This window comes from Theropithecus gelada, chromosome 19 (assembly GCF_003255815.1).
Source record: "Theropithecus gelada isolate Dixy chromosome 19, Tgel_1.0, whole genome shotgun sequence".
In the NCBI taxonomy this organism is placed as follows: Eukaryota; Metazoa; Chordata; class Mammalia; order Primates; family Cercopithecidae; genus Theropithecus; species Theropithecus gelada.
This window is the reverse complement of record NC_037687.1, coordinates 8,944,366-8,970,667: the sequence shown is the minus strand read 5'-3', so window position 1 is coordinate 8,970,667 and position 26,302 is coordinate 8,944,366. Positions and strand designations below refer to the sequence as shown.

General features: G+C 45.8%; 1 protein-coding gene across 2 annotated transcripts; it reads right to left on the bottom strand.

Annotated features, from left to right (window-relative positions):
* Nucleotides 1-1,210: 1,210 nt before the first annotated feature.
* On the bottom strand, nucleotides 1,211-26,302 carry ZNF317 (zinc finger protein 317). Of its 2 annotated transcripts, XM_025368027.1 has the most exons (7): nucleotides 26,090-26,302; nucleotides 9,276-9,392; nucleotides 8,569-8,705; nucleotides 7,907-8,033; nucleotides 7,226-7,321; nucleotides 6,373-6,455; nucleotides 1,211-4,545 (listed from the first exon to the last, which is right to left on the bottom strand). In XM_025368027.1, the coding sequence occupies exons 2-7, from the start codon at nucleotides 9,298-9,300 to the stop codon at nucleotides 3,226-3,228; spliced, it is 1,788 nt and encodes a 595-aa protein (XP_025223812.1). In that variant the 5' UTR covers nucleotides 9,301-9,392; nucleotides 26,090-26,302; the 3' UTR covers nucleotides 1,211-3,225. The 2 variants fall into 2 exon arrangements, with proteins under 2 accessions (XP_025223812.1, XP_025223813.1); XM_025368028.1 differs by lacking the exon at nucleotides 7,226-7,321.

The following is a 26,302-nucleotide window of genomic DNA, read 5'->3' as shown; positions in this document are numbered from 1 at the left end:
TGGCAGGCGCCTGTAGTCCCAGCTACTCGGGAGGCTGAGGCAGGAGAATGGCGTAAACCCTGGAGGCAGAGCTTGCAGTGAGCTGAGATCTGGCCACTGCACTCCAGCCTGGGTGACAGAGCGAGACTCCGTCTCAAAAAAAAAAAAAAAGACAGACATTGGATAGTTGTCACTCTTCTGTTCAAGATCTAGTTAACTAGCCAGACACACCTGTGAACCGAGTCTCTGATACAGCTCTGACCTCATCGTCCATGATGCCCGAACTTGCCTCACTCCACCACACCTGCCCCTCTGCTGCTGCATGGCTGCCCCAAGCACAATTCTTTTTTGTGGCCTTTGAGCTGCCAAGGGTGCTCTTCCCCAGATTAAGGGTGCGTGCTTCCAGTTCCCTGACATCTCTGCTTCAATCCAAGGCTTTCCCTACCCACCCAATAGCTTCCTTCAACCCACATGCTGCCTCTCATCACCACAGTTGTTTCCACTGCATTTACCACCATCTGATACACAATATGTTTACTGGTTTATCACGTGCCCCACCCCAAATAGAAAGTAAGCACCACCAGGGCAAAAATCTGGAATCACTGCTATAGACCCTGGAGACCACAAAACCGTGCCTGCACCGGGCATAAAGGAGGTATAAACTCTGGAGGCAGACAACAGGGGTCAAAGGCAAACACTGCCACCAGCTAACAGGCTGACCTCAGACAAGTACACCCCAACTTTCTTGCCTCAGATTCCCCATATGCAAAACAGAGATGCTGACAGTACCTGTCACCTTGAGCTTTTGTGAAAACTAATATATCTCTAAGTCAAGAAAATATAAACAAAGAGTTGAAATACAATGTGAAAGATCGGTGTAACCGGATGAAAAAACCGATATCCCACAATTAAAAATATACATATTCCACCCACATGTTTAGGTACTAGTTATACAACTCACCAATGGGCCGGGCGTGGTGGCTCATGCCTGTAATTCCAGCGCTTTGGGAGGCCAAGGTGGGAGGATCACGAGGTCAAGAGATCGAGACCATCCTGGCCAACACGGTGAAACCCTGTGTCTACTAAAAATATAAAAACTAGCTGGGTGTGGTGGCATGTGCCTGTAGTCCTAGCTACTCGAGAGCCTGAGGCAGGAGAATCACTTGAAGGCAACATAGGGAGACCCCATCTCAAAATAAATAAATTTAAAAGAAGAACAATGAAATAGCCATAGCAGCTTAAACCAGTAATCAGTTTTATTTTTTCTGATGTGAGAGAAGTCTGGAAGTCCAGGGCTGGTGCAGACACTCAAAGACGCTACGGGGAAGGCCAGGGTCACTGTGAGCTTTCTGCAGTCACTTCCTTAGACTGTGGCTTTCATCCGCACGGTCGTAAGGTGGATCTTCCAATACTAGGTACTGGATCTCTTTGCAAGGTGAAAAGTAGGGGGTAAAGCAAAGAACAAAACATACGGGGAGGAATTCAGGTTTAAGAATGACCCCTGTTCAAGAGCTTTCTCAGAAGCCCACGTGGGGACATCTGCTGATCTGTCAGTGGCCAGGGCTGTGGGACATGGATGGTACTAGCTGCAAGAAAACCTGTAAGAGATTTTTTAAAATTTAGATTAGCATACTTTACTAATCTGACAGAACCTGGATTCTCTTGATAATGGAAAAAGATAAGAGTGGATACCAGGGAAGCCACTAGAAGTATCTGTCACTCTTGGCTGGACAGCAGGCTGCAAACATGCCACCACTTCATGGAGGCATCGTGCTCTGGTCGCAATCCGTGTGCATCAGGTACCAGTAACAAACCGGTACTGAGAAGTAGCCCCATGTCACACAGATCTAAATATGCCATTGGTCAAGGGCATTGTCCAAAGGGAAATTAGGATGTTATCAAGGATGAAGCTATAGTAAAAATACTATATACAAACCTTTCTTGATGAGGCTTAAGGGTTATTTAGAGGAGTGTAACCTTAAAAATAAAGACGAAAAATTTATGAGCGGGACTCCGTTTTCATGATGAGAGAGTACGCGCAATCCCGTATTCATCAGAAAATCTCGCTGGGGCTTCTCTCGGGGCTCGGTTTCCATGACGAAAGAGTAAGTGCAATCCCGTATTCACTGGAAAATCTCGCTGGGGCTTCTCTCCCAGTGAGAATGTTCACATGCACCAGTGAGGGGACCATGGCTGGAATCATTTCCACATAGGAATTATCAGCGCTAATTGTATTTTAAAAGTTTTGTAAAAGAATTTCTCCTAGCGTAAGTGCTCACAAGATTCATAAAAACAGAGGGGTTGCTGCAGGCAGTAATTGAGGAATGACTGCATGATTATTTTCAAGCTCAGCAACAGTGACGTTCGGGGGCACGAATTCTTCGTTGTGGGGGGGCTCCTGTGCACTGGAGGGGACTTAGCAGCATCCTGATGTCTTCTTACTACAAGTCAGGAGTATCTTCCCCCGGTTCTAACCACCAAAAATGTCTCTAGACATTGCCAAATGACGCCTGGACAGCCAAATCGCCGCCCGGCTGAGAACCCATGCTGTAGACCAAGGGTCGGCCAGGTTTTTCTGGAAAGGGGCAGATGACAGGAAGTAGTTCAGACTTCACTGGTCACAAATGTTCTCTGTCACACATTCTTCCTCCTTAAAGGTGGAACCACTATTGTTAGCTGGCAAACCATACGGAGACAGGCAGCTGGCCGTGGTTTGCGGCCCGTTCATGACCTTCCCACGTTCCTTACTTCACTGATTTCTCTCTTCAGTGTGATTTCCGTCATGAGGACTCCAGTGAGACTAGGAAGGGGTTCCCCAGCCACTGCATTTACAGAGATGCTCCTAGTGTGCTTATTATTACTCATGGACCCAGAAGGCTAGAAGTGGTCTGAAGTCATTTTGACATTAAATGCCAAGCTGGGATTTTGACATTAAATGCCAAGCTGGGATTTTGACATTAAATGCCAAGCTGCCTTTAAGTCCTCCCGTGTTTGTTAAGAGCCGAATGTACCCTGAGGGCTTCTCCTTGCTACAGACGTACATTTTCACCCCCAGCGTGAGTTCTCACAAACCTCTTACGGGATGAGAACGCCTCGTCTTCCCACAGTTTTTACAGGAATTGGACTTCTCCCAAGTTCCGTGGATTCTTTTGCACCCAGTAAGGTGCGAGCTCACAGAGGCTTCCTCTTGCACCCACGAGGTCTGTTTCCGGTCTGAGTCATCCTGTGTCTTTAAAGCAGGCGCGCTCACTGGAGCCTTTTCCACACGGACGACACAAAGAGCTTCTCTCCCCGGTGAGTCTTCACGTGGCTCCTGAGGGATGAGTGGTCGCTGAAGGCTTTCCCGCAGACAAGGCATTCGTAGGGCTTCTCCCCAGTGTGGATCCTCCTGTGCACGTTCAGGTTGGAGCCTATGCTGAAGGCCTTCCCACAGTGATCGCATTCGTACGGTTTCTCCCCCGTGTGGCTTCGCATGTGCGTCTTCAGCGTTGACTGGTTCCTGAAGGCCTTGCCACACTGCCTACACTCAACGCGTTTCTTCACCAGGTGAATGCTCATGTGCCTCCGCCGGGATAAATAGTCACCGAAGACTTTCCCGCAGGCGGCGCATTCGTAGCGTCTCTCCTGCGTGTGTATCTTCCTGTGTGCGGTGAGGTTGGAACTCGCGCTGAAGGCTTTCCCGCAGAGATCGCACCCGTATGGTTTCTCTCCAGTGTGAGAGTTCATGTGAGTCTTAAGGATGGACTGGTTTCGGAAGGTCTTCCCGCACTGCCGACATTCCACGGGTTTCTTGACGATGTGAGTTCTCATGTGTTTCCTCCGGGACACGAGGTCGCCAAAGGATTTCCCGCATTCTTTACATTCGTAGGTCTTCTCCACCATGTGGTTCTTCTTGTGCAAATTAAAGTTCGACTTCCAGCGGAAGGCTTTGCCGCACTGCGTGCACGCGTAGGGCTTCTCCCCCGTGTGATTCCGCACGTGCTCTTTGAGGTGGGAGGGATGCTGGAAAGCCTTCCCACAGTCGTGACACTCGTAGGGCCTCTCTCCGGTGTGGGTTCTCTTGTGTGCAATGAGGTGGCAGCTCCGGCCGTACGCCTTCCCGCACTGATCGCACTTGTAAGGCCTCTCACCAGTGTGGACTCTCATGTGGATTTTCAGGGCCGAGAGGGTCCGGAATGCATTTCCACACTGACTGCAGTCAAAGGGCTTCTCTTTGAGGTGAGTTCTTGCGTGGCTTCTAAGGGCTGAAGGGTCGTTGAAGGCTTTCCCGCAGTCGCTGCACTCGTAAGGCTTCTCCCCCGTGTGGATTCTCCTGTGCCGTGTGAGGGACGCGCTCGTGGTGAAGGCTTTTTGGCACTGATGACATTCGTGCATTTTTCTCCCGTCGTACATGCTCACGTGCTGAGTGAGGTGCGGCCTGCCCTTGAACGCTACCCCGTAGTCGCGGCGGTGATAGGGCCTCTTGCCAGCGTGCCTTCCCATTGGCTGAGTGAGATGAGGGCCCATGCCGAAGACTTCCAACAAGTGAGCGTATTGGGTGGACTTCTCTGCAAGACCGGCTCTTTCCTGTTGGTTAAGACGTGAGTGTTAAGGCAGTTCTCTTTTTTTTTTTTTTTTTTTTTTGAGACGGAGTCTTGCTCTGTCGCCCAGGCTGGAGTGCCGTGGCCGGATCTCAGCTCACTGCAAGCTCCGCCTCCCAGGTTCACGCCATTCTCCGGCCTCAGCCTCCCGAGTAGCTGGGACTACAGGCGCCCGCCACTTCGCCCGGCTAGGTTTTTGTATTTTTTAGTGGAGACGGGGTTTCACCGTGTTAGCCAGGATGGTCTCGATCTCCTGACCTCGTGATCCACCCGTCTCGGCCTCCCAAAGTGCTGGGATTACAGGCTTGAGCCACCGCGCCCGGCCAAGGCAATTCTCATATTCATTATAACCCTAAGCGTCATCCCCACATACACTGCTGTGAACAGATAGAAGCGCATTACTATGACTAGAGCTGTCACCATCTGCCGGGCGGACATGTTGTCCCTACCCCGTTTGAGCTCCATCAAAGACAACAGGTGAATGCCAGGCCACAAGGCACCACGTATGTTACTTTTTGTTCTGTTTTTTGTTTGTTTGTTTGTTTTGAGATGGAGTCTCGCTCTGTCGCCCAGGCTGGAGTGCAGTGGCGCAATCTTGGCTCACTGCAGCTCCGCCTCCCGGGTTCACGCCATTCTCCTGTCTCCTGAGTATCTGGGACTACAGGGGCCCACCACCGCGCCCAGCTAATTTTTTGTATCGTTAGTGGAGACGGGGTTTCACTGTGTTAGCCAGGATGGTCTCACTCTCCTGACCTCGTGATCCACCCGCCTCAGCCTCCCAAAGTGCTGGGATTACAGGCGTAAGCCACTGCGCCCGGCCCACGTATGTTACTTTTTCAAAGCTTTTGGCGTATGGCATTTCTTCACTGTTTAAGATTGAATTGACCCTGGGTGCGGTGGCTCCAGCCTGGCATCCCAGCACTTTGGAAGGCTAAGGCAGGTGGACCACCTGGGGTCAGGAGTTCAAGACCAGCCTGGGTAACATGGTGAAACCCCATCTCTACTAAAAATACAAAAATTAGCCAGGCATGGTGGTGCGCACCTGTAATCCCAGCTACTCGGGAGGGTGGCACAGGAGAATCACTTGAGCCTGAAAGGTAGAGATTGCAGTGAGCTGAGATGGTGCCATTGCACTCCAGCCTGGGTGACAAGAGCAAGACTCTGTCTCAAAAAACAAACAAACAAGAAAAACACACTGAATTGAGGCTGCGTGTGGTGGCTCAAGTCTATAATCCCAGCACTTTGGGAGACCAACGCAGGTAGATCGCTTGAGGCCAGGAGTTCAAGACCAGCCTGGGCAACATGGTGAAATCCTATCTCTGCGAAAGATAGAAAAATTAGCCAAGTGTGGTGGCACACACCTATAGTCCCAGCTGCTCAGGAGGCTGAGGTGGGAGGATGGCTTGAGCCTGGGGGGCAGAGGTTGCAGTGAGCCAAGATGGTGCCACTGTACTCCAGCCTGGGCAACAAGAGCGAGACTCTTTCTGCCCCCCCAAAAATAAATAAACACCACCAAAACTGAATTGATATGTAAGTGTACAACATAAATATAAAATAAAACAAAAACTGCATTGAGCCCCAACACTCAATATCTGAGACATAGCTATAAAAATCTTTGCTCAGAGGCACTTTAGGTGAAGTAGTCTGTTAGGTTTAGGGTTGTCCCCAACTTGGTAATACCCAATGTCTCCGAAACACAGTTTCCTCTGAGGAAAGCTGCTTGCCCTGGTGTTTGAACTGCTTTTCTAACCTAGGCTGCCCCAGTCTCCTCAGATGTGGAAGGAAGATCCAGATGATCCCAAGGAAATCTTACCATTGTCACACCACTGGGCGTTTCCTTCCCAAAAATATCTTCCATAAGAAGTGACCACTTGGTTTTAGATGGAGTCTCCCAATCTGAAACAAATTGGAAAAGTATTAATTTGTTGGAAAAGGAAAATGGTGGGATGACGGTACAATGACACATGGATTTCTTGGCAGATCCTAGGGCTATGTAAGGAAAAGTGATGCAAAAGCAATTGTTAAAAAATCTGGTTATATGAGATACTTGGCAATGCCAGGGGTAGAAATTTAAGTCAATTCAGGCCTGGCGCGATGGCTCATGCCTGTAATCCCAGAACTTTCGGAGGATGAGGCGGGTGGATCACCTGAGGTCAGGTTTTCGAGACCAGCCTGGCCAACGTGGTGAAACCCCATCTCTACTAACAATACTAAAATTAGCTGGGCATGGTGGCGTCATGCCTGTAGTCCTAGCTACTCTGGAGGCTGAGGCACGAGAATCACTTGAACCTAGGAGGCAGAGATTGCAGTGAGCTGAGATCACGCCACTGCACTCCAGCCTGGCAACAGAGTGAGACTCTGTCTCAAAAAAAAAAAAAAAAAAAGAAATTTAAGGCAATTCAGATAGATGTTGATAATGACAGAAAGAGGATGATCAGGAACATCAAATATGAAAGAATGGGACAAAGAGCCCAATGATGGGAATGTGAAAGTCAAAGATGAAGGAGTGTGTGGACCAAAAGATTTGTCAGAGAATGGATGGGCAAAAAGAGGGAAAGAACCTCTCTCAGTTTCCCTGGATGACACTCCCTAACCTACCTCCCTCCACCCCAGTCACTGAATAGAGGTAGAGTCACAGCACCGCTGTTCGCCTGGGGCTCGCTCACCTGCACAAGCGCCCTGGTGAGTGCCCCTCTCCTCTGTCCTCGGCTCCTCCTCCTGCTCCAAGTGTGAGATGAGGCTGGGTTTGCCGACCTGATACCCTACACTCACGGGAAAGACACAGGTTGAGGGAGGGCCGTGCAGAGGACAACCACTTCCATTAGCCTGGGCTCAACACTTGGATCTTCAGTGTTCTGAGGGTGGACAAGTCTGACTTAGGAGCAGCAAAGTGGTGGTGCCAAAATTTCTAAGGGATACAGTAAAAGTTTTTGATTGATAGAAAACAAAACTGCAGGCTAGGCATGGTGGCTCGTGCCTGTAGCCAGGAGTTCAAGATCAGTCTGGGCAACACAGTGAGACTCCTTCATCACCAAAAATTTAAAAAAAAAAAAAAAAAAATGAAATAGGAAATAAGATCACAAATACCCACACACTGATCCTCTAAAAGAGTGGGGATTTCGTATCTCAGAAGCCCATGCCCAAGCTCAGACACGCACCGAGAACCCCCAAGGTCCCTGCAATGGACGGGCCTCAATACCCAGGAGAGGCCCCATGAGCATGGGTGCTGGGGCTGCTTGTTCACGGCTGTGTTCTGAACCCCTGCATCGTTCCTGGGTCCCAGAACATACTCAAACAAAAACATCTAATTCATGAATGAATAAGTGGAGAAACGGCACTGGCCTTACCCAGTGAAGTGAGGTTGCTGTAGTTCTCCAGCATTACATCTTTGTACAGTTTTCTCTGAGAAGAATCCAGCAAGGGCCACTCCTTCTCGGTGAAGTCCACGGCGACATCTTGGAAAGTCACCGATTCCTGAAACGCCACACAAACTTGGGGTCAGCAAGGAACATAAACTTGGGGTCAGCCTAATGGTGGTTCATGGTAAGATGGCTGAGGCTGAAGACCGGGCATGAGAGACCCAACACAGAATTTCCCAGATGGCCTGCTACGGGGCTCAACATTTCCTCCAGGCGACAGTCCTCAGACATCCTCTCTCCCTGATGAGGCCGTCTTGTCCTGTCCCGTCGCTTCAAATGCAACCCTGACAAGGGACTCATCTCCCTCCACTTCTAACCCACTCCGAGAGCTTTTCGCTTTATTTCCCCCCGTCTCTGGGGTTGAGCATGGGCCTGAGCATTTTGCAAGCATGAGGGAGACAGGTGCTACATAAATCACTTCCCCTGACTTCCCCAACACCAAGACAGCCCCAATATTCCTTGGCTCTCTCTTGGGCCCCGTTCTGGCATCCATCGCCTGAGACGAAGCTCTGAAAGAATTCCAGCGTGCACTGGTGGGGTGTTTTAGGAAGTGCCTCTCCTGCTCTAGGGACCCAGAGATCTTAGTGCACCTGAGAACCAACACTGGGCGTGTGAGGCTCCAGACCACTGCACGCAAACAGGTCCAAATTCTGGGGACAGGAACGGTCTTTTGAAGAAAGAGGAAATTCTGACTCCGGGAGACAGGTGGAGTCCTGGGTGGACGTGGCTGGAGGAGAAAAGAGGGTTCATGAGAATCAGAGCCCACCCTGCCTCATAATACAACACTTGCAAACCAGGAAACTGCTCCACACTGACTCTGAGTGTTTATATCCTCAATCCTCTCTCTCTCTTCCTCCCCCCACCTCTCTTGCACACATCAGTTTCATAACAAGTCAGAGCAGCCCTGTTCCACCAAAAACAGAAAGAGGGTGGTGGGCTACGTACTCCTAAGAAGTGACACAGTCCCAGCCCAGGAGTGAAGAAATAGGCAAGCTCTGAGAGCTAGTTGTGACCTTGCTGAAGTTGATCAAAATAATAAATGGGATAACGCAGGGTTACCCATTACCTGCATCCTCGTCACGCATCAATGACACAGACACTGCCCCGCCCCCAGACCCACCAAGACCCTGAGCAGACACAGTCACCGGGGTGGTTGCTGGGGCTCTGTTCCCACCCCTTTTCCACTTGCCCATCCTCTCCCAGAAGCCCTCTATGGTGCACGTATCTTGCACCCCATCAAGTGGCAGGGGCCTCTTACGTTCACTTTCTCAGGGCATGCACTGACCCAAGAACTTACCAAATGTGGGGGACAGAGCTGCCATCCTCAGAGAATGGCGGTCAGTTTGCCTGAGCAGGGCACCGGGACAACCAGGAAGCTACTCTCTTGCTCTCACGTGACTCTCCAAGCTGGCATCTGTAGCAAATGAAAGAACACTGCGAGTAGTCAAAGGCTATCTGTCTCTCCTGCTGACCGAAGAAAACTCCCAGTTTTGTTTTTTGGCATTTCCTCTTTTGAGCAGCAAGAGCTGCCTGATCCTGGACTTTTATCTTACTTGGGTAAACTTTCCCAGCAATGTGGTGGGGGGACAGCCCCTGATCTGCTGTAAGTGGGTTCAGAATTACTCTTCCTAAGTGATTTGCCACCAGGCACGACTCTGTGAAACCCCCTCGCTCGTTAAACACTCTGGTCCTAGACTTCTGCTCTTCCTTTACCTTCAAGGCCTGCGATCACTTAGGACGGCTCTATCCATGAAGATGGTCCACCCAGGACCAACCATGAGTTCCAAACTCCAATGCCCTTTGCACCCACATTCCACACCAATATATACATCCTTGGGCCACGGCCTGGACGGCATCATCACTAGAGTCAGCCTCACCTCACAGGCAATGGTTTGGAAATCTGCTCTCTGGGCAAAGTCTCCCATGCAACCTTCTTCTCACATCAACTCTCTCGCTTCAGAGATTCGCGGCCACCTATGCTTCTGCCAACTTGCTCCCTAATGTCCACCTCCTCCACTCACTGAATCTGAATTTAAAAATCTTTTGAGATGAATCAGACACTTATAAATTCATACAGAACATTTTCAGTGAGCTATGATCATGTACTCCAGCCTGGGCAATAGAGTGAGATTCTGTCTCTAAAAACAGAAAAAATAAAAAGAAAAAATAAAAACAAAAAAAAGAAAAAAGAAAAATGAACAGTGAACAGTGAACCACGGATTGGGAAAAAATATCTGCAATGCATACACCTGAAAAAGAATTCATGTTCAGATTAAAGAACTCCTACACAGGAGTGCAAAAGGCTTATTGGAAAAAATAAAAAGAACTCCTTCAAAACAGCAAGAAAAAAAGAACATCGACCCAACAAAAGGGGCAAACGACTTTAATTAATAAACAGACATTTCACAAAACCAGTAAGAATCACATCCAAGGGTGCTGAACCTCACAGTAATTAGAGAAATGCACATTAAAACTAGAGCGGCCAAAATAAAAAAGACAACCAATACGAAATGCTGCTGAGTTTGGGACACACTGGCAACTCTCATATCCCGATGGTGGGACTGTGAAATAGTTCAACTGCTTTGGAAAACACTTTAGCAGTTTTTTTTTCTTCTTCTGAGATGGAGTCTTGCTCAGTCGCCCAGGCTGGAGTGCAGTGGTGTGATCTCGGCTCACTGCAAGCTCCACCTGCCGGGTTCACACCATTCTCCTGCCTCAGCCTCCCGAGTAGCTGGGACTACAGGTGCCTGCCACCACGCCCGACTAATTTTTTTTGTATTTTTAGTAGAGACGGGGTTTCACCGTGTTAGCCAGGATGGTCTCGATCTCCTGACCTCGTGATCCACCCGCCTCAGCCTCCCAAAGTGCTGGGATTACAGGTGTGAGCCACCGCACCCGGCCCACTTTGGCAGTTTTTAACAAGCACACCATCTGTCTGACCCACCAATTCTGCTCCTAGATATTTATGTAAGAGAAATTTCAAACAATTTATATCCACAAAGACTCATACAAAAATGTCTGCGTTAGTCTGATTCCTAACAGCCAAACACTGTAAACGATCTAAACATCTATCAACCAGATAATGGAAATACAAATTGCAATATGTTTACAGAATGGAATACTACTCAGCAATAAAAAGAAACTATGCAGACACACAACATGGAGAAATCCCTACGATGCTGGCCCAAAGAAGCTGAACACACAAGAAATGCTCTGATTGCAATAATATGATGTCCATGATGGCAAAACGTATTTAAGTTGATAGGATTGAAAAAAACAAAACAAAAACAAGATTGCTTCATTGGAGGATCACAAGACAGGGATAGACTGAAAGAAGCAAAGGGAACTTTCTAGGGTGATAAAATGTTATTTATTTTCAGATATACAGTGTACACAATTGTCAAAAATCCAAACTGATCACCTAAGACAGACCAGTGCATTTTCTTGAACATATATTAAACGCTGCTTAAAAAAAAGAAGAAAAAAATGAGGCTTTCTTACCTTCTTGCTTCTAGTTATTTAAATATTCTTCTCACAACTGATCTATGACCTCCTCCTTTCCTTCTATGACAGACAAACAGATGTCTGCCCTCCCTTCTTGAGGCAATTCTTTCAAATCTGCTCCAGGCCCATCCCCTTCTCTGGACCCTCGCACTACCTGGCTCTCCTTTACTTTCAGCCTCATTTCTCTCCTGCTAGACAATTTCCCATGCATGGACACGTGCTCAAGTCTATCCCATCTTGAAACCAAGGCCTGCCCTGTCTCCCCTTAGTGCCCCCTTCCAAGCAAAAACTTAGGAGCAGTTTATATTCACCATCTCCCAATTCAGTACACCTAGCATCTACTACCATCATCCCCATCCTCACAGAAAATACAATTTATTCCTGTGTCAGTGAATCCAGTAAATGCACTTCAGTCTTAGATTCTCACCAAAATTTGGTGTCTATTTTCTTTGAGAATAATTCTCTATTCTCGGCTCCTCTACAACTGTCTCCTGGTTCTTTCCCTGCTTCTCTGGATCATCTGACCAGAGGTCCTCTTTCACCACTAAAGGCTGATTCCACTCAAGAGCCACCATTCCTCTGCATGCCTCATGCTTTGCCCAGGTAATCACACCCGCTCATTTAACTTGAATCCCCATCTCTAACACTTAAGTTCCAGCAGGAATTTGACATCGTATTCCCTTTGCCTAGGAAAAGCCACCAGTAAGACATCTCATACAATAACCAGTTCCAGTCAGGTGCAGTGGCTCCCGCCTGTAATCCCAGCACTTTGGGAGGCCGAGGTGGGTGGATCACCTGAGGTCAAGAGTTCGAGACCAGTCTGACCAACATAGAGAAACCCCGTCTCTACTAAAAATGCAAAAAATTAGTTGGGCATGGTGGCACATGACTGTAATCCCAGCTACTTGGGAGGCTAGGGCAGGAGAATCACTTGAAACAGGGAGGTGGAGGTTGAGGTGAGCCAAGATCACACCATTGCACTCTAGCCTGGGCAACAAAGCGAGACTCCGTCTCAAAAACAAAACAAAACAAAAACAAACAAACAAAAAACCAACAACAAAAAAAACACACACAAAAAAACTACCTTGATACACTAAAACTAGGGAAAGCAAAAGTAAAGACATAAAGATTAAAGCAGAGATAAATGAAATAGAGAACAGATGGAGAATTAATGAAAACAAAAGTTGGTTCTTTCAAAAAGATCAACAAAAGTGACAAAACTACAGCTAGAATTACTAACAAAAAAAGATGCAAGTAACTAAAATCATCAGTGGAAGTGGGACATTACTACCGACCTTACAGAAATTGAAAGGGTTGTAAGAGAATGCCATGAACAATTATGCACCAACACATTAGATTATCTACACTAGCAGTGTGCACTTTATTTCCATTATTATTACATTGTAATATATGGTAAAATAATTATACAACTCACCATAATGTAGAATCAGTGAAAGCCCTGAGTGTGTTTTCCTGAAACTAGATGGTCCCATCTGGAGGTGATGGGAGACACTGACAGATCATCAGGCATTAGATTTTCATAAGCAGTGTGTAATCTAGATCCCTCACATGTGCAGTGCACAATAGGGTTTGCACTCCTATGAGAATCTAATGCTGCTGCCGATCTGACAGGAGGTGGAGTTCAGGTGGTAATGTGAGCAATGGGGAGCTGCTGTAAATACAGATGAAGCTTCACTCACTTGCCCTCTGTTCACCTCCTGCTGCAGGGCCTGGTTCTTAAAAGGCCAGGGACCAGTACCCATCTGTGGCCCAGGGCTTGGGGACCACTGCTCTAGATGTATCAAATTCCTTGAAACATACCCAAACAAGCTCTAGAAGAAAAAGAAAATTGAGAGACCTATAACAAGAGACTGAGTCAGTCATCAAAAGCCATTAAATAAAAAGTCCAGGACCACCAGGCGCGGTGGCTCACACCTGTAATCCAGCACTTTGGGAGGCCCAGACGGGCAGATCACCTGAGGTCAGGAGTTCGAGACCAGCTGGGCCAACATGGTGAAACCCCGTCTCTACTAAAAATACAAAAATTAGCTGGGCGTGGTGCCAGGCGCCTGTAATCCCAGCTACTCAGGAGGCTGAGGCAGAAGAATCACTTGAACCTGAGAGGTGGAGGTTGCAGTGTGCTGAGATCACACCATTGTACTCCAGCCTGGGGGACAAGAACAAGACTTCTCTCAGAGAGAGAGAGAAAAAAAAAAAAAAAAGTCCAGGACCAAGTGGCTTCACTGGCAAACCCTACCAAACATTTAGAATTAACGTCAAGGACATTATCAAGAAAGTGAATGAGACACAGAATGGTAGAAAATATTTGGAAATCATGTATGTGATAGGGATTTAGTACCATTATAAACTCAACAACAAAGATAATCCAATAAAAAAGTGTGCAGGGGACTGGAACAGAACAGACATTTCTTCAAATATATACAAATGAACTGTAAACACATGAAAAGACGATTAACAGCATCAGTCATTAAGGATATAACATCAAAACCACAATAAATTGGCGAGTTATGGTGGCCCACACCTCGGGACGGGTTTTAATTTGCTTTGTATGAGCTTGTCTCCTCTGTGCGGTTTCCGCTGCGACTCGCATAACTGCACTGAGGTAAGAACCCTGATGCTGCTACTTTAACATCTGACTCAGGTCAATAATCAATATCTCTACTTTGAAACATTACCAGGGTTATAACAATCTTTCTCGACATCAATGAATACTTCTGCTATTGGAATTGTTTTAGATACTCAGAAACATTTCAAAACAATAATATATGAAGTGTGTTTTAATGTACAAACTCTGCTTTGGGGATTCATTATTCAACACCAAATTTGAGTTTGGGCCAACTCGAAGATGCATGACGCTTTCTTTCTTTTTACAAAGCCCTTTCCCGGTCATTGTGCCTTTAGGTTCCAACACTGAATCACTGCTGAGGAGGGGGAGAGAGGGTGACAGAGGCTCAGTCACTGAGGCACAGTATCTCCATCCTCACCTCCCATTCATTCATTCATGCTCAACTAACAAGCTTCTGCAGGTCCCATTCCACCTCTCCCCACCAACATTAATGCCAATTCTACAGATAACAACATGTGTAGTGTTTACTACGAGACATTCTCCTGAGTCTTTCCAGGGCCACTCCTATTTAATCCTCGCAACCTCCCAGAATTATTCTCAAGTACCCAGAGAATAAGGCACCAAGGGACCGAGTCACTTGGTTAAGGTCATAGGTGGAAGTTGTGAACCCGGCAGATGCAACTGCAGAGCCACATCTTGTTGCCTCTCAAAATGACCTATGTCACCTATACAGTCCCCTACGTGGGAACCCTTGACAGCACATCTTGACCCTTCCTCTGCCTGACCTCCTGACACACGACCTTGCTCACTGTGAATCTATCTCCCTCTTTCTGGGATGCCACTGCTCTTGCAGCTGTGGGTCCCAGGCTGTCCTCACATCTCCGGTTGCTCTTTTGAAGACTCTGGCTTGAGATCCCTCCTCTGCCTAGCCCCTAAAGGTCAGGGTTCCCCTGGGCCCCTTCTCCCCGATCTCCCACGGGTCCATATTGTGAAATACCCCCCAACCTTTGGGGGTGCTGACACCAAGGTTCTGATTGAACTTCTGTGAAGGTCTACTTGTCCCTGAGGCCTCAGGTGACTCCCCTTTGATGCAAGCCCACAGTTCTGCCCCTTCCCCTCCAAGAGTGGGTTCATCAAAACTCAGTTTTCTCGGCTGGGCGCAGTGGCTCATGCCTGTAATCCCAACACTTTGGGAGGCTGAGGCAGGCGAATCACCTGAGGTCAGGAATTCGAGGCCAGCCTGTCCAGCACGGCAAAACCCCGTCTCTATTAAAAATACAAAACTTAGCTGGGCATGGTGGTGGGTGCCTGTAATCCCAGCTACTCGGGAGGCTGAGGCAGGAGAATCGCTTGAACCCAGGAGGCAGAGGCTGCAGTGAACTGAGATCGCGCCATTGCACTCCAGCCTGGGTGACAGAGTGAGACTCTGTCTCAAAACAAAACAAAACAAAACAAAACAAAACAAAACACTCAGTTTTCTCAACTGGAAACTGAAGACTTCAATATAGGGCTATGTATGGAACTCTATGGGGCTCAGTAAACAAACATTCACTCTAAAATGCCATCATCATTACAATAAAATGACCACTGATGATTTCACAATTACTTAACAGAATTGTTCATTTACAGCGGGTGCCACTCTCCGCTCCTTGACACCTGCCCCACCCAGAATGACTCAGAGTGAGTGGCAGCCAGGTGGCTACTTAGTATCCCTACTACAACAGTCAACAGGACCCCACACTAAACACCTACAACTGTGCTGTCGCCAGCCTCCCCACATTGATGGCAGCTCCAGCCTCCCAGGGGCTCAAGTCAAAAGCCTTGCTCGTCATCACCTTCGACTCTCCTCTTTCTTTTCTGTACTCCACATCTGCATTGCCAGTAAATCCTGCCAGCTTTATCTTTAAAACTTAATCCAAAAATCTGGTTGCTTCTCACCACCTACACTGCTACTGCCTTGGCATAAGGCATTGCTTCTCTTCTAGAACATTCCAGCCACTTCCTAACTGGTCTCCTGGCTGCTGTCCCTGACTTCCCTTAGCTTCCATGGCAGTCGTAACTTTATGGGTAAAATGTAGATCACATCGCTCCTCTGTTCAAGATCCTCTGACGGTGTCCCATCTCACTCAGACCAAGGGCCCAGGTCCCTGCCGCCTCACTCACAACTCCCTCTGCCACCGGACCCTCACCCAAGCCACGCAAGCCTCACTGCTGTGCATCAGTGCACAGCCATTCCCCCGCCAGCCATGCTCCCACCTCAGGGTCTTTGCACCTGCTGCTTCACTGCTTGAAACGTTTCCCGCACATTCTCAGTGTGCCGGGCCCCCTCCCATCCTTCAGATCTTTATTCAACTTTCCCTGTCCTGATCTGGCATTCACTGACCACTCTTTTCTTTTTTAAGAGATGGAGTCTCGCTCTGTCGCCCAGGCTGGAGGGCAGTGGTGCGATCTCAGCTCACTGCAACCTGCACCTCCTGGGTTCAAGTGATTCTCCCACCTTAGCCTCCCAAGTAGCTGGGACTACAGGTGTGCTCCACTGTGTCCGGCTAATTTTTGTACTTTTAGTAGAGACAGGGTTTCACCATGTTGGCCAGGCTGGTCCTGAACTCCTGACCTCAAATGATCCACCCGCTTTGGCGCCTTGGCCACTCTTTAAAATGCAAATCCCTTCTTCTTTCAATCCCAGCTCTCCACTCCTTTTCCTTTTCCCCAAAGCATTAATCTCCAAGTAATATTCTGTGTAAGATTAGGCTCTATTTTTTACTGCAAAAACAGACAAGCCCAAATCTCAAGGACTCAATACAATGGAAAGTTTATGCCTTGCTCATGTCACTTGTTCAACCCAGGATGGTGTCAAAAGTTTTCCTGCTGCTCAAGGATGCCACTTGTCTCTGAACCAGCTGACACCCTTAGCCATCTTGGTCACAGATGATGAGCAGGAAGCTGGACAACTATGCATTCTGTCGTCTATATTTTGACCCTGAAGCACTCGCAGCCCACTGGCCAGAACTAGTCACATGCCCCTGCCAGCTCCAAGGATCCTGGGAAATGTAGGACAGCATACAGAACACTGGGTAAGCATTATTATCCCTCTGCTGTCTCCTCCATGCACACTACGTAGTTTACTTGTTTTGATTTCCTGTGTGCCCAACTAAAAAATACATTCCAGGTAAGTAGGGACTTTTTACTTTGCTGCTATTTTGTTCACCATTCCAGTGCCTGATATAAATAAGACAATAAGTAGGGAATGAAAGAATGAATGGATGATGAGCAAGCTGATCTACATTTGCCTTCATACTGAGACAGCCACCCAGGGGATGCCACCTTGGGAGGACCATAAAGGAGGGGCCTATGGAATGTAGGGGGTCTGGGATCTCCTCAGAAGGTCCTGTGAAATTAAACAGTAACCCAGGTACTAGGACACAGTCCTATGGCTTAGCCCAACACCCTGGGGCCAACATCCACCACCATCCTCCAGGAGGGACAAGGTGCCCAGAGGGCTGGAGCTTAGAGAGTGCACCCACATCAATTAAAAGCCTGTGGAACCTTGTTGATATTTTGCAATGATGCAAACCAGAGCTCAGAGTGGAGCTTCTGGCCAATTTCTCACCTGGGTGATTCTATCACTTTCAGGGGTTGTCAGTGCTGGGTGATGGTGTATTAGTCCATTCTTGCACTGCGATAAAGAAATACTTGAGACTGGGTAATTTATAAGAAAAGAGATTTAATTGGCTCACAGTTCTACAGGCTCTACAGGAAGCATAGTGGTATCTGCTTCTGGGGAGGTCTCAGGAAGCTTCCAATCATAGAAGGCAAAAGGGAAGCAGGAAAGGCACATGGTGAAGCAGGAGCAAGAGAGCAAGGGGCGGGGGCGGGAAGGTGCCACACACTTTTAAATGACCGGATCTCAGGAGAACTCATTCACTATCATGAGCACAGTACCAAGGGAGATGGTGCCAAACCATTCATGAGAAATCCACCCCCGTAATCCAATCGCCTCCCACCAGGCCCCACCTCCAACACTGGGAATTACATTTCCATATGAGATTTGGGCGGGGATACACATCCAAACTGTATCAGAGTCTCAAAGAACTGGTGGCCCTGAATACAAAGGAAGCAGGAAGATTTCAGCATCTAGGTGACCCCAGCAGGATGTGGAGCAGGGAGTCTAGAACAGCTGTAGGATCTATGAACTCAGAGACATTGTGCCCCGTTTCTACATGATAAATGAAACAAAACCAGGATCATCAGAATGCTGTCACCATGGATAAGTTAGAATGGACAGGTTAATTTTTCAGAGCTGTTGGGGTTGCTTAATTTCTCCTTTGATTTTCTTTACAGCATGGTAAAGCAGTTCTATTTTTCTATTTCTACACATCTTACTCTATTCTCACTGGCATCTGTTTTTCTCAGCAGAGCCAGGACTGGGATGAGGCAACCAAGGCTGCTAGACAAGAGTGTGGTATTTAAGGAGGTATTTCCAGTGTCAGACAAACACCACGTTGGCTCAGAGCGAGTGGCTCCCTATCTCTGCACTCACAAACCTCACCTTGCTCCAGCCCTGCTCCTCCGTTTTAGAAGATCTGCCTCCTCCATCAAGTTTGTGGTCCAAAACAAACGTTGCCCAAAACTGTTCCATTATGAGCTCTCTCGTAACCATAATTCTCCCAATATTTGATTTTATCCCCATATTCGACTTAATCCCAGTATCCCAGGATATTCAGAATTTGCAGATGTAAATATTGTAGAGAGAATAATTCTTTTGTTACTTTTACTGACTGATATTTCTGCCCTTGCTAGAACTATTTCTACCACTGCTATTCACGTAAATATAGGCCCAGAGCGGTGGCTCATGCCTGTAATCTCAGCACTTTGGGAGGCTGAGGCGGGCAGATCATTTGAAGTCAGGAGTTCAAGACCAGCCTGGCCAACATGGTGAAACTCCGTTTCTACTAATACAAAAAAATTAGCCAGGCATGGTGGCACACGCCTGTAGTCCCAGTTACTTGGGAGGCTGAGGTGGAAGGATCGCTTGAACCTTACAGGTGGAGGTTGCAGTGAGCCAAGATCATGCCACTGCATTTCCAGCCTGGGTGACAGACATGAGACTCTGTCTTAAAATATATATATATATATACACACACACACACACAAAAATACATATATATTTTTATGTATATATTTTATACATATATATATATAGAGAGAGAGAAGGCAACAAAGGTTGTGAGAACATCATATGCCATTTTCTTGGTCCAGAAATGCATTACAGTAGTAAATCAACATACCCTCCTTTCAACCAGCTAGATGAGATGTCCCAGGGGGTGGGGAGCAGGGTAGGAATTCTGTTTCCAACAAGCAACCTAGGAGCCCCAATTAAACCTTCCACGCATAACTATTTCAAATGCAACACAAAGTACAGACAGATGATATGTTTCAAATTCATGTGCTGGCAAGAAATTAACATTCAGAAAATTAAAAATTTATGATTTCTAAAGGGCAATTACAATCGCTAAAATAAAAGCAAAATGGAAACCTACAACAAAAGCCCTAAGTAAATGGCTTTTAGTTTACACACAGACAATAATAATAATAATAATAATAATAATAATAATAATAATAATTTGTTTCTTAAATATTGGCTGCTGCATAAGCGTCCCCTGGAGCACTTTAAGTAACTCTGACACCCAGATCGTATCTCAGTTCAATTAAGTAAGTCTCTTTGGGCCGGGCGCGGTGGCTCAAGCCTGTAATCCCAGCACTTTGGGAGGCCGAGACGGGCGGATCACGAGGTCAGGAGATCGAGACCATCCTGGCTAACATGGTGAAACCCCGTCTCTATTAAGAAATACAAAAAACTAGCCGGGCGAGGTGGCGGGCGTCTGTAGTCCCAGCTACTCGGGAGGCTGAGGCCGGAGAATGGCGTGAACCCGGGAGGCGGAGCTTGCAGTGAGCTGAGATCCGGCCACTGCACTCCAGCCCGGGCGACAGAGCGAGACTCCGTCTCAAAAAAAAAAAAAAGTAAGTCTCTTTGGGGGTGGGCTGATGTATTAGTACTTTAGCAAACTCTAAATAAAATTTTTACGAAAGCTGAAGTTTAAAAGCTAGTTGTAGCAATAAATGCAAGGGAAGCACAGAAAAAGAGTTGAGGAACACAAATACAGCTAAGAACCATGCGGGGGCAGAAGATAAAGAATTGAACCATTTCTAACTGGAGTTACAGATGAGAGACAGGGAAGGAGTCTAGGCAATTACTGAAAAATATAGTGGCTGTAGAGTTTTCATTTTGGAAGGAAAATATAAACAGATTGAAGAGAGATAAAATCTTAGGCACAATGAACCAGATAATGGTAAAAAGAATATCTTAACAGCAGCCAGAGGAAAAAAAAGTAAGTTACCTTTTAAGCAATAATTCTCAAACGTTAAGTTACATCAGAGTCACCTGGAGGTCTTCTTAAAACACTGTAAATATCTCTCTATTAAGAAACAAAGCAAGCCTGGGCATGGTGGCTCACACCTGTAATCCCAGCACGCTGGGAGGCCAAGGCAGGTGGATCACTTGCACACAGGAGTTCAAGACCAGCCTGGGCAATGTAGCAAGACCCTATCTCAAAACAAAACAAAACAAAAAACTCACACTTCTAGGCCCCATCCCCAGGTTTCTGATTCAAAAGATCTGGGGTGTAGGGTCAATGAGTATGTATTTCTTTTTTTTTTTTTGAGACGGAGTCTTGCTCTGTCACCCAGGCTGGAGTGCAGTGGCGCGATCTTGGCTCACTGCAACCTCCACCTCCCGGGTTCACGCCATTCTTCTGCCTCAGCCTCCTGAGTAACTGGGACTACAGGCGCCCGCCACCATGCCCGGCTAATTTTTTGTATTTTTAGTAGAGACAGGGTTTCACCGTGTTAGCCAGGATGGTCTCAATCTCCTGACCTCATCATCCGCCTGCCTTGGCCTCCCAAAGTGCTGGGATTACAGGCGTGAGCCACTGCGCCCGGCCTATGAGTATGTATTTCTAACAAGTTCCAAGGTGATGCTGATGCTGCTGGTAAGGAGACTACCCCCCACAAGAAACACTGCTTGGCCAACATGGTGAAACCCTGTCTTTACTAAAAATACAAAAATTAGCTGGGTGTGGTGGCATGCGCCTGTAATACTAGCGACTTCAGTAGTCTGAGGCAGGAGCATTGCTGGAACCTAAGAGGCAGAGATTGCAGTGAGACAAGATCACGCCATTGCACTCCAACCTGGGCAATAAGAGCGAAACTCTGTCTTGTGGGCCGGGGGGGAAGCAAAAGAAACATTAGACTGACAGCTGACTTCTCATCATTAACAGTGGAAGCCAGAAGATTATGGAACATCTTCATAGTTCTGAAATAAAATATAAAATTCTATTACCACCAAAAATGTCCATTGAGAAAGAAGGAAAAACATGGAGAAAGAGGAAAAGAGGTGTTTTCTGAGCACCAAAAAACAAAGTTCCTGCGGGCTTGCAACCCACAGAAAAGAGACATCATAAAGACATATGTCAGGGAGAAAGAAGTAATTAAAGAATGAAAGCAAAGAGTGGAAGAATTACACCAAAACGTGCAAGAACCAAGTAAAGTGCTCAAAGTGACAAAAGTGTGAGTATAATGTAACAAGAAATGATGGTATGCAATAGCAATAATAATTTCTTCCGAGGTTTAAAAAAAGAGGCCAGGCGCGGTGGCTCAAGCCTGTAATCCCAGCACTTTGGGAGGCCGAGACGGGTGGATCACGAGGTCAGAAGATCGAGACCATCCTGGCGAACACGGTGAAACCCCGTCTCTACTAAAAAATACAAAAAACTAGCCGGGCGAGATGGCGGGCGCCTGTAGTCCCAGTTACTTGGGAGGCTGAGGCAGGAGAATGGCGTAAACCCGGGAGGCAGAGCTTGCAGTGAGCTGAGATCCGGCCACTGCACTCCACCCCGGGCGACAGAGCGAGACTCCGTCTCAAAAAAAAAAAAAAAAAAAAAAAAAAAGAACTCAATATGTGCAACTATGATATATCAATAAAAAAAGAAAATGCATAAGAAAACCATGTAAATCAGGAGAGTAACATATATGCAAATCTAGATTTAATGAACAAGCATGGGTAACAATTGTTTAGAACAACCACTGAAACAATAGAGTAAATCCAAAATGTACAGAAAATAAAAAAGGAGAATGACAAAAATACACAAAAGAAGCTAGAGAAAAGAAAAAATAGAAGACAAATGTAAAATACAGAAGATGTTAATGGAATAAATGCTTTAACTAAAATACTAATATTCACAGAATAGATTAATCCAATTATATGCTATGTACAAGAGACATCTAAAATATAAGAATACAATAAGAGCCGGGTGTGGTGGCTCACGCCTGTAATCCCAGTGCTTTGGGAGGCCAAGGCAGGTGCATCACCTGAGGTCAGGAGTTTGAGACCAGCCTGACCAATGTGATGAAACCCCATCTCTACTGAAAATACAAAGATCGGCTGGGCGTGGTGCCATGTGCCTGTAATTCCAGCTACTCGGGAGGCTGAGACAGGAGAATCACTTGAACCCAGGAGGTGGAGGTTGCAGTGAGCTAAGATCATGCCATTGCACTCCAGCCTGGGCAACAAGAGCAAAACTCCACCTCAAAAAAGAAAAGAAAAAAAAAAAAAAAAAAAAAGAACAGAACATAATAAGAATGGAAATAAATGGATATATAAGGCAAGTTAAAAAAAAAATGCTGGTTTGAATGTTAGTATCAGACAGAATAGATTAAGGCAAAAGGGCTCATAGAGAAAAATGAAGTATTACATAATAAAAAGTTATAAATCCAGAAAGAGGTGTGTGTGTGTGTGTACAAAACACAGCCTCAAAAAAATGAAAACATGAAAATTAAAAAAGAAAAAGGGGGACACAACTCTAAGGAGAAATGGATGAAGCCACCACCAGAGCTCTCACAAATCCATTCAAGCAGGCAATTCAATAAGTACATGAAGATTGAACATGATGAAACAGCATTTCGTAACTATAAAATCCAACCACTCATGGGGCCATGTTTGTCTCAGAAAATGCTTGACCACAGAGCAATGCAGATGGCAAACAATGACCAAAAGATAACCAGAAAAAAAGTCACAGAAATGAAAAGTAAAAGAAAAAATTCTAAATCCGCATGCCAAAGAAGCCATATTTCATATTTAGAATTAAAATACAATAAAGTATGATACTGCAATTCTTTGGGATGTGACAGGCATTCAACATAAGAAACTAGAAAGAAACATCCCAAAAAGGAAGAAAACGATAACAATCAGAAAGTTATAAAATAGAAAACATATATATCATAAAGTGGTTCAATCAAGCCAGAAGTTCTTTAAGAAGGAAACTGACAACATTCTGATGGAATTTATTTTTGTAAAGAGCAACATATAATTATTATAAATAAAAAAGTGGATAACATTACAAATATAGCAAGCAGTAAAAATATGAGTATGTTATGAACAACTTTGACTATACAATTTAAACCTCAGATGGAATAAATAAATTCCTAAAGAAATTTTACTCATCATAACAACACAAAAAACCTGAATGCCCCACACCCTTAAAAGAACAGAAACAATAGCTTTAAAACTTTCCACCAAGAAAACTCCAGACCCAAATGGTTTTTCCAGGTACTACTCCCGTTCTAAGTAACAAATGATTCTATCCTTATGCAAAACATTCCAGAGTTTAGAAAACAGAACACTCCTCATTTTATGAGGCTGGCATAAATCCGAAACAGAAAAGGAAAATTTCACTCAAGCATAGATCCAAAAACACCAAAGTATTAGCAAACCGAAGCCAAAAGTAACAAATAATAACATGTCCTTTCCAAATTATTTACCAATACAAATTCAATGTCACAAGAGAAAATCAATTGGTTTAATTTGCCACACTATAGGATAAAAAACAAAATTATATTATTCACTCATTCATTCATGACACATCAGGACTGAGTGCCATCATTCAAGGTACTCGAAATGTATCAATAAACAGATACAAAAGTATCAATACAGATTTTGTATCAAACAGGTACAAAATGTATCAATAAACATCAAAAAACAGATACATAATGGCAAAAAAAAAAAAAAAAAACAAACAAAAAAAACACGTTAAAACCCTGCAGCAATTCACAAGAAAAACTCAAGTAGGAAAAGGGAGCTTCCTTTGCCTAATAAAAACTCCTCCAAAGAAAAGCCTTCGCAGACACAAATGACAATTCCCTTTTAGATCAGAAAAAAACCAGGTCTGCCTAGAGTGTGCCATCCAGACTCCAGTCAATGATAATGGAAGTCCCCCCAAAAAATAAAAAAAGACAATTTATCTTCTGTATAAGTATTTATATTTTCGTTTTGAATTGTACAGTTTCCTTGTCTACGAAGAACATCCAACAAACTACACAAAAGTTATTTTCTGAGCACCAAAAAACAAAGTTCTTAAGAATAAATAACAAAAACAACCTAAATCCTTTTTGCAGGTACTTATAAAACTTTACTGAGCCGGACATGGTGGCTCTCTCCTGTAATACAGCACTTTGGGAGGCCGAGGCGGGTGGATCACCTGAGATTAGGAGATCGAGACCATCCTGACCAACAGGTTGAAACCCCATCTCTACTAAAAATACAAAAATTAGCTGGGCGTGGTGGCGGGCACCTGTAATCCCAGCTACTCGGGAGGCTGAGGCAGGAGAACCGCTTGAACCAGGGAGACAGAGGTTGCAGTGAGCCGAGATTGTCATTGCACTCCAGTCTGGGCTACAAGGGTGAGACTCCGTCTCAAACAGAAAGAAAAAAAAAAAAACTTTATTGAAAGGCATGTAAATTAATGATGTAAATCAATTAACTGCAGCTCAATGGCATAAAAATGACAATATTATCAAAGTTCAAATATAGATTCACCACAACTTGAAAACAAAGGCCCAGTATATGGGAATTTGGTGAACTGACTAGAATTTAAGCCATGACACTCCTGAGAAAGAATGGCTAGGTGTAAGTACTTCATCCACAAGATATTTAGAAATCTCTAAATTACAAAGTTGTGCTTGCATCAATATGGAAAAACATTGTTTCCAAAAATACTGAAGCGGCTGAGTTCAGTCACAAATAATTACCAAAATTAGGAAATATATTTTCTGGAAAAGATGTATAAGCAGTCAAATCCACAGAGAAAGTATTGGTGGGAGAGGAGGATGCAGTTTAGCAGAAGCACACAGCTTTCTGAGATTTAATAATCTCTTTCTTGGCCTGGTTTGTAGATTCGCTTTACTGTTGGCCTTTTAAGTGTGTGTAAGAGTGTGTGTGTGTGTAATCGTACTTTTTTTGCATGTATGTCCTATTTTCCAGTGTTAAAATATTTGCACAGAAAAGGACACACCACAAAACAAGACGGTAAAATTCAATGGAGAATATTAATAATCACGATAAGTATAACTGGACTAACTCTCAAGTTAATTAACAAAATGTTGAACTGAATAGTAAATCTACGAATAGGCTATTTGCAAGAGAGTCCACTAAAATTAAAATAAATAAAAAAGTCCAACCGGAAGGACTTAAAAATACAAAAGGTACTCAAGGTAAAGTGCTCAAAAGAACACCTGTGTGCTGACATTCACGAGATAAAATCGACTACAGCGCAGAAAGAAGGTGATTTCTCCTCGCGATGTCCAAATCCTGACGCCCCCCAATCTTCTGAACTGCCCCTAAACTCTTGAACTCACTTTAGCCGGGCTTTTCCGCCCCCACCAGAGACTCAGGGCTTTTCTGGATCAGGTGACCAATGCCTGTCTCATCACTAGCTGCAGTGGTCCAATTTCATCTTTCGCGTCCCCAGCGTTTCATATCGCTGATCGCGAGATCTAAACGCACCCCTCGTCTGGCTGCCGAGCTCCTTAGCCCCCGACCCTCGTACCCCCTTAGTCCTCACCGCCAGATAGGCCTCCCGTGACCCCAGGAACTGAGGGGGAAAAAGGTTAAGGAAAGCAGGGCTTACACGACTGGGAGTAGGATCGGGGGAGCAGAGGTGACGGAAGCTGCCGCCGATGCGAAGAGAAGTTCATACGGCAGGTCCAGTCTGGCGCGGGGACGCGAGAGGTCCCCAACAGGCCGAAATAATTCGCCGCGGACCCCTCCTTGGCCCATGTGTCTTGGGGCAATCGACTCCACAGAGTAATGGCTTCCGCTTCACTGCCGCCTTCCAACTCTC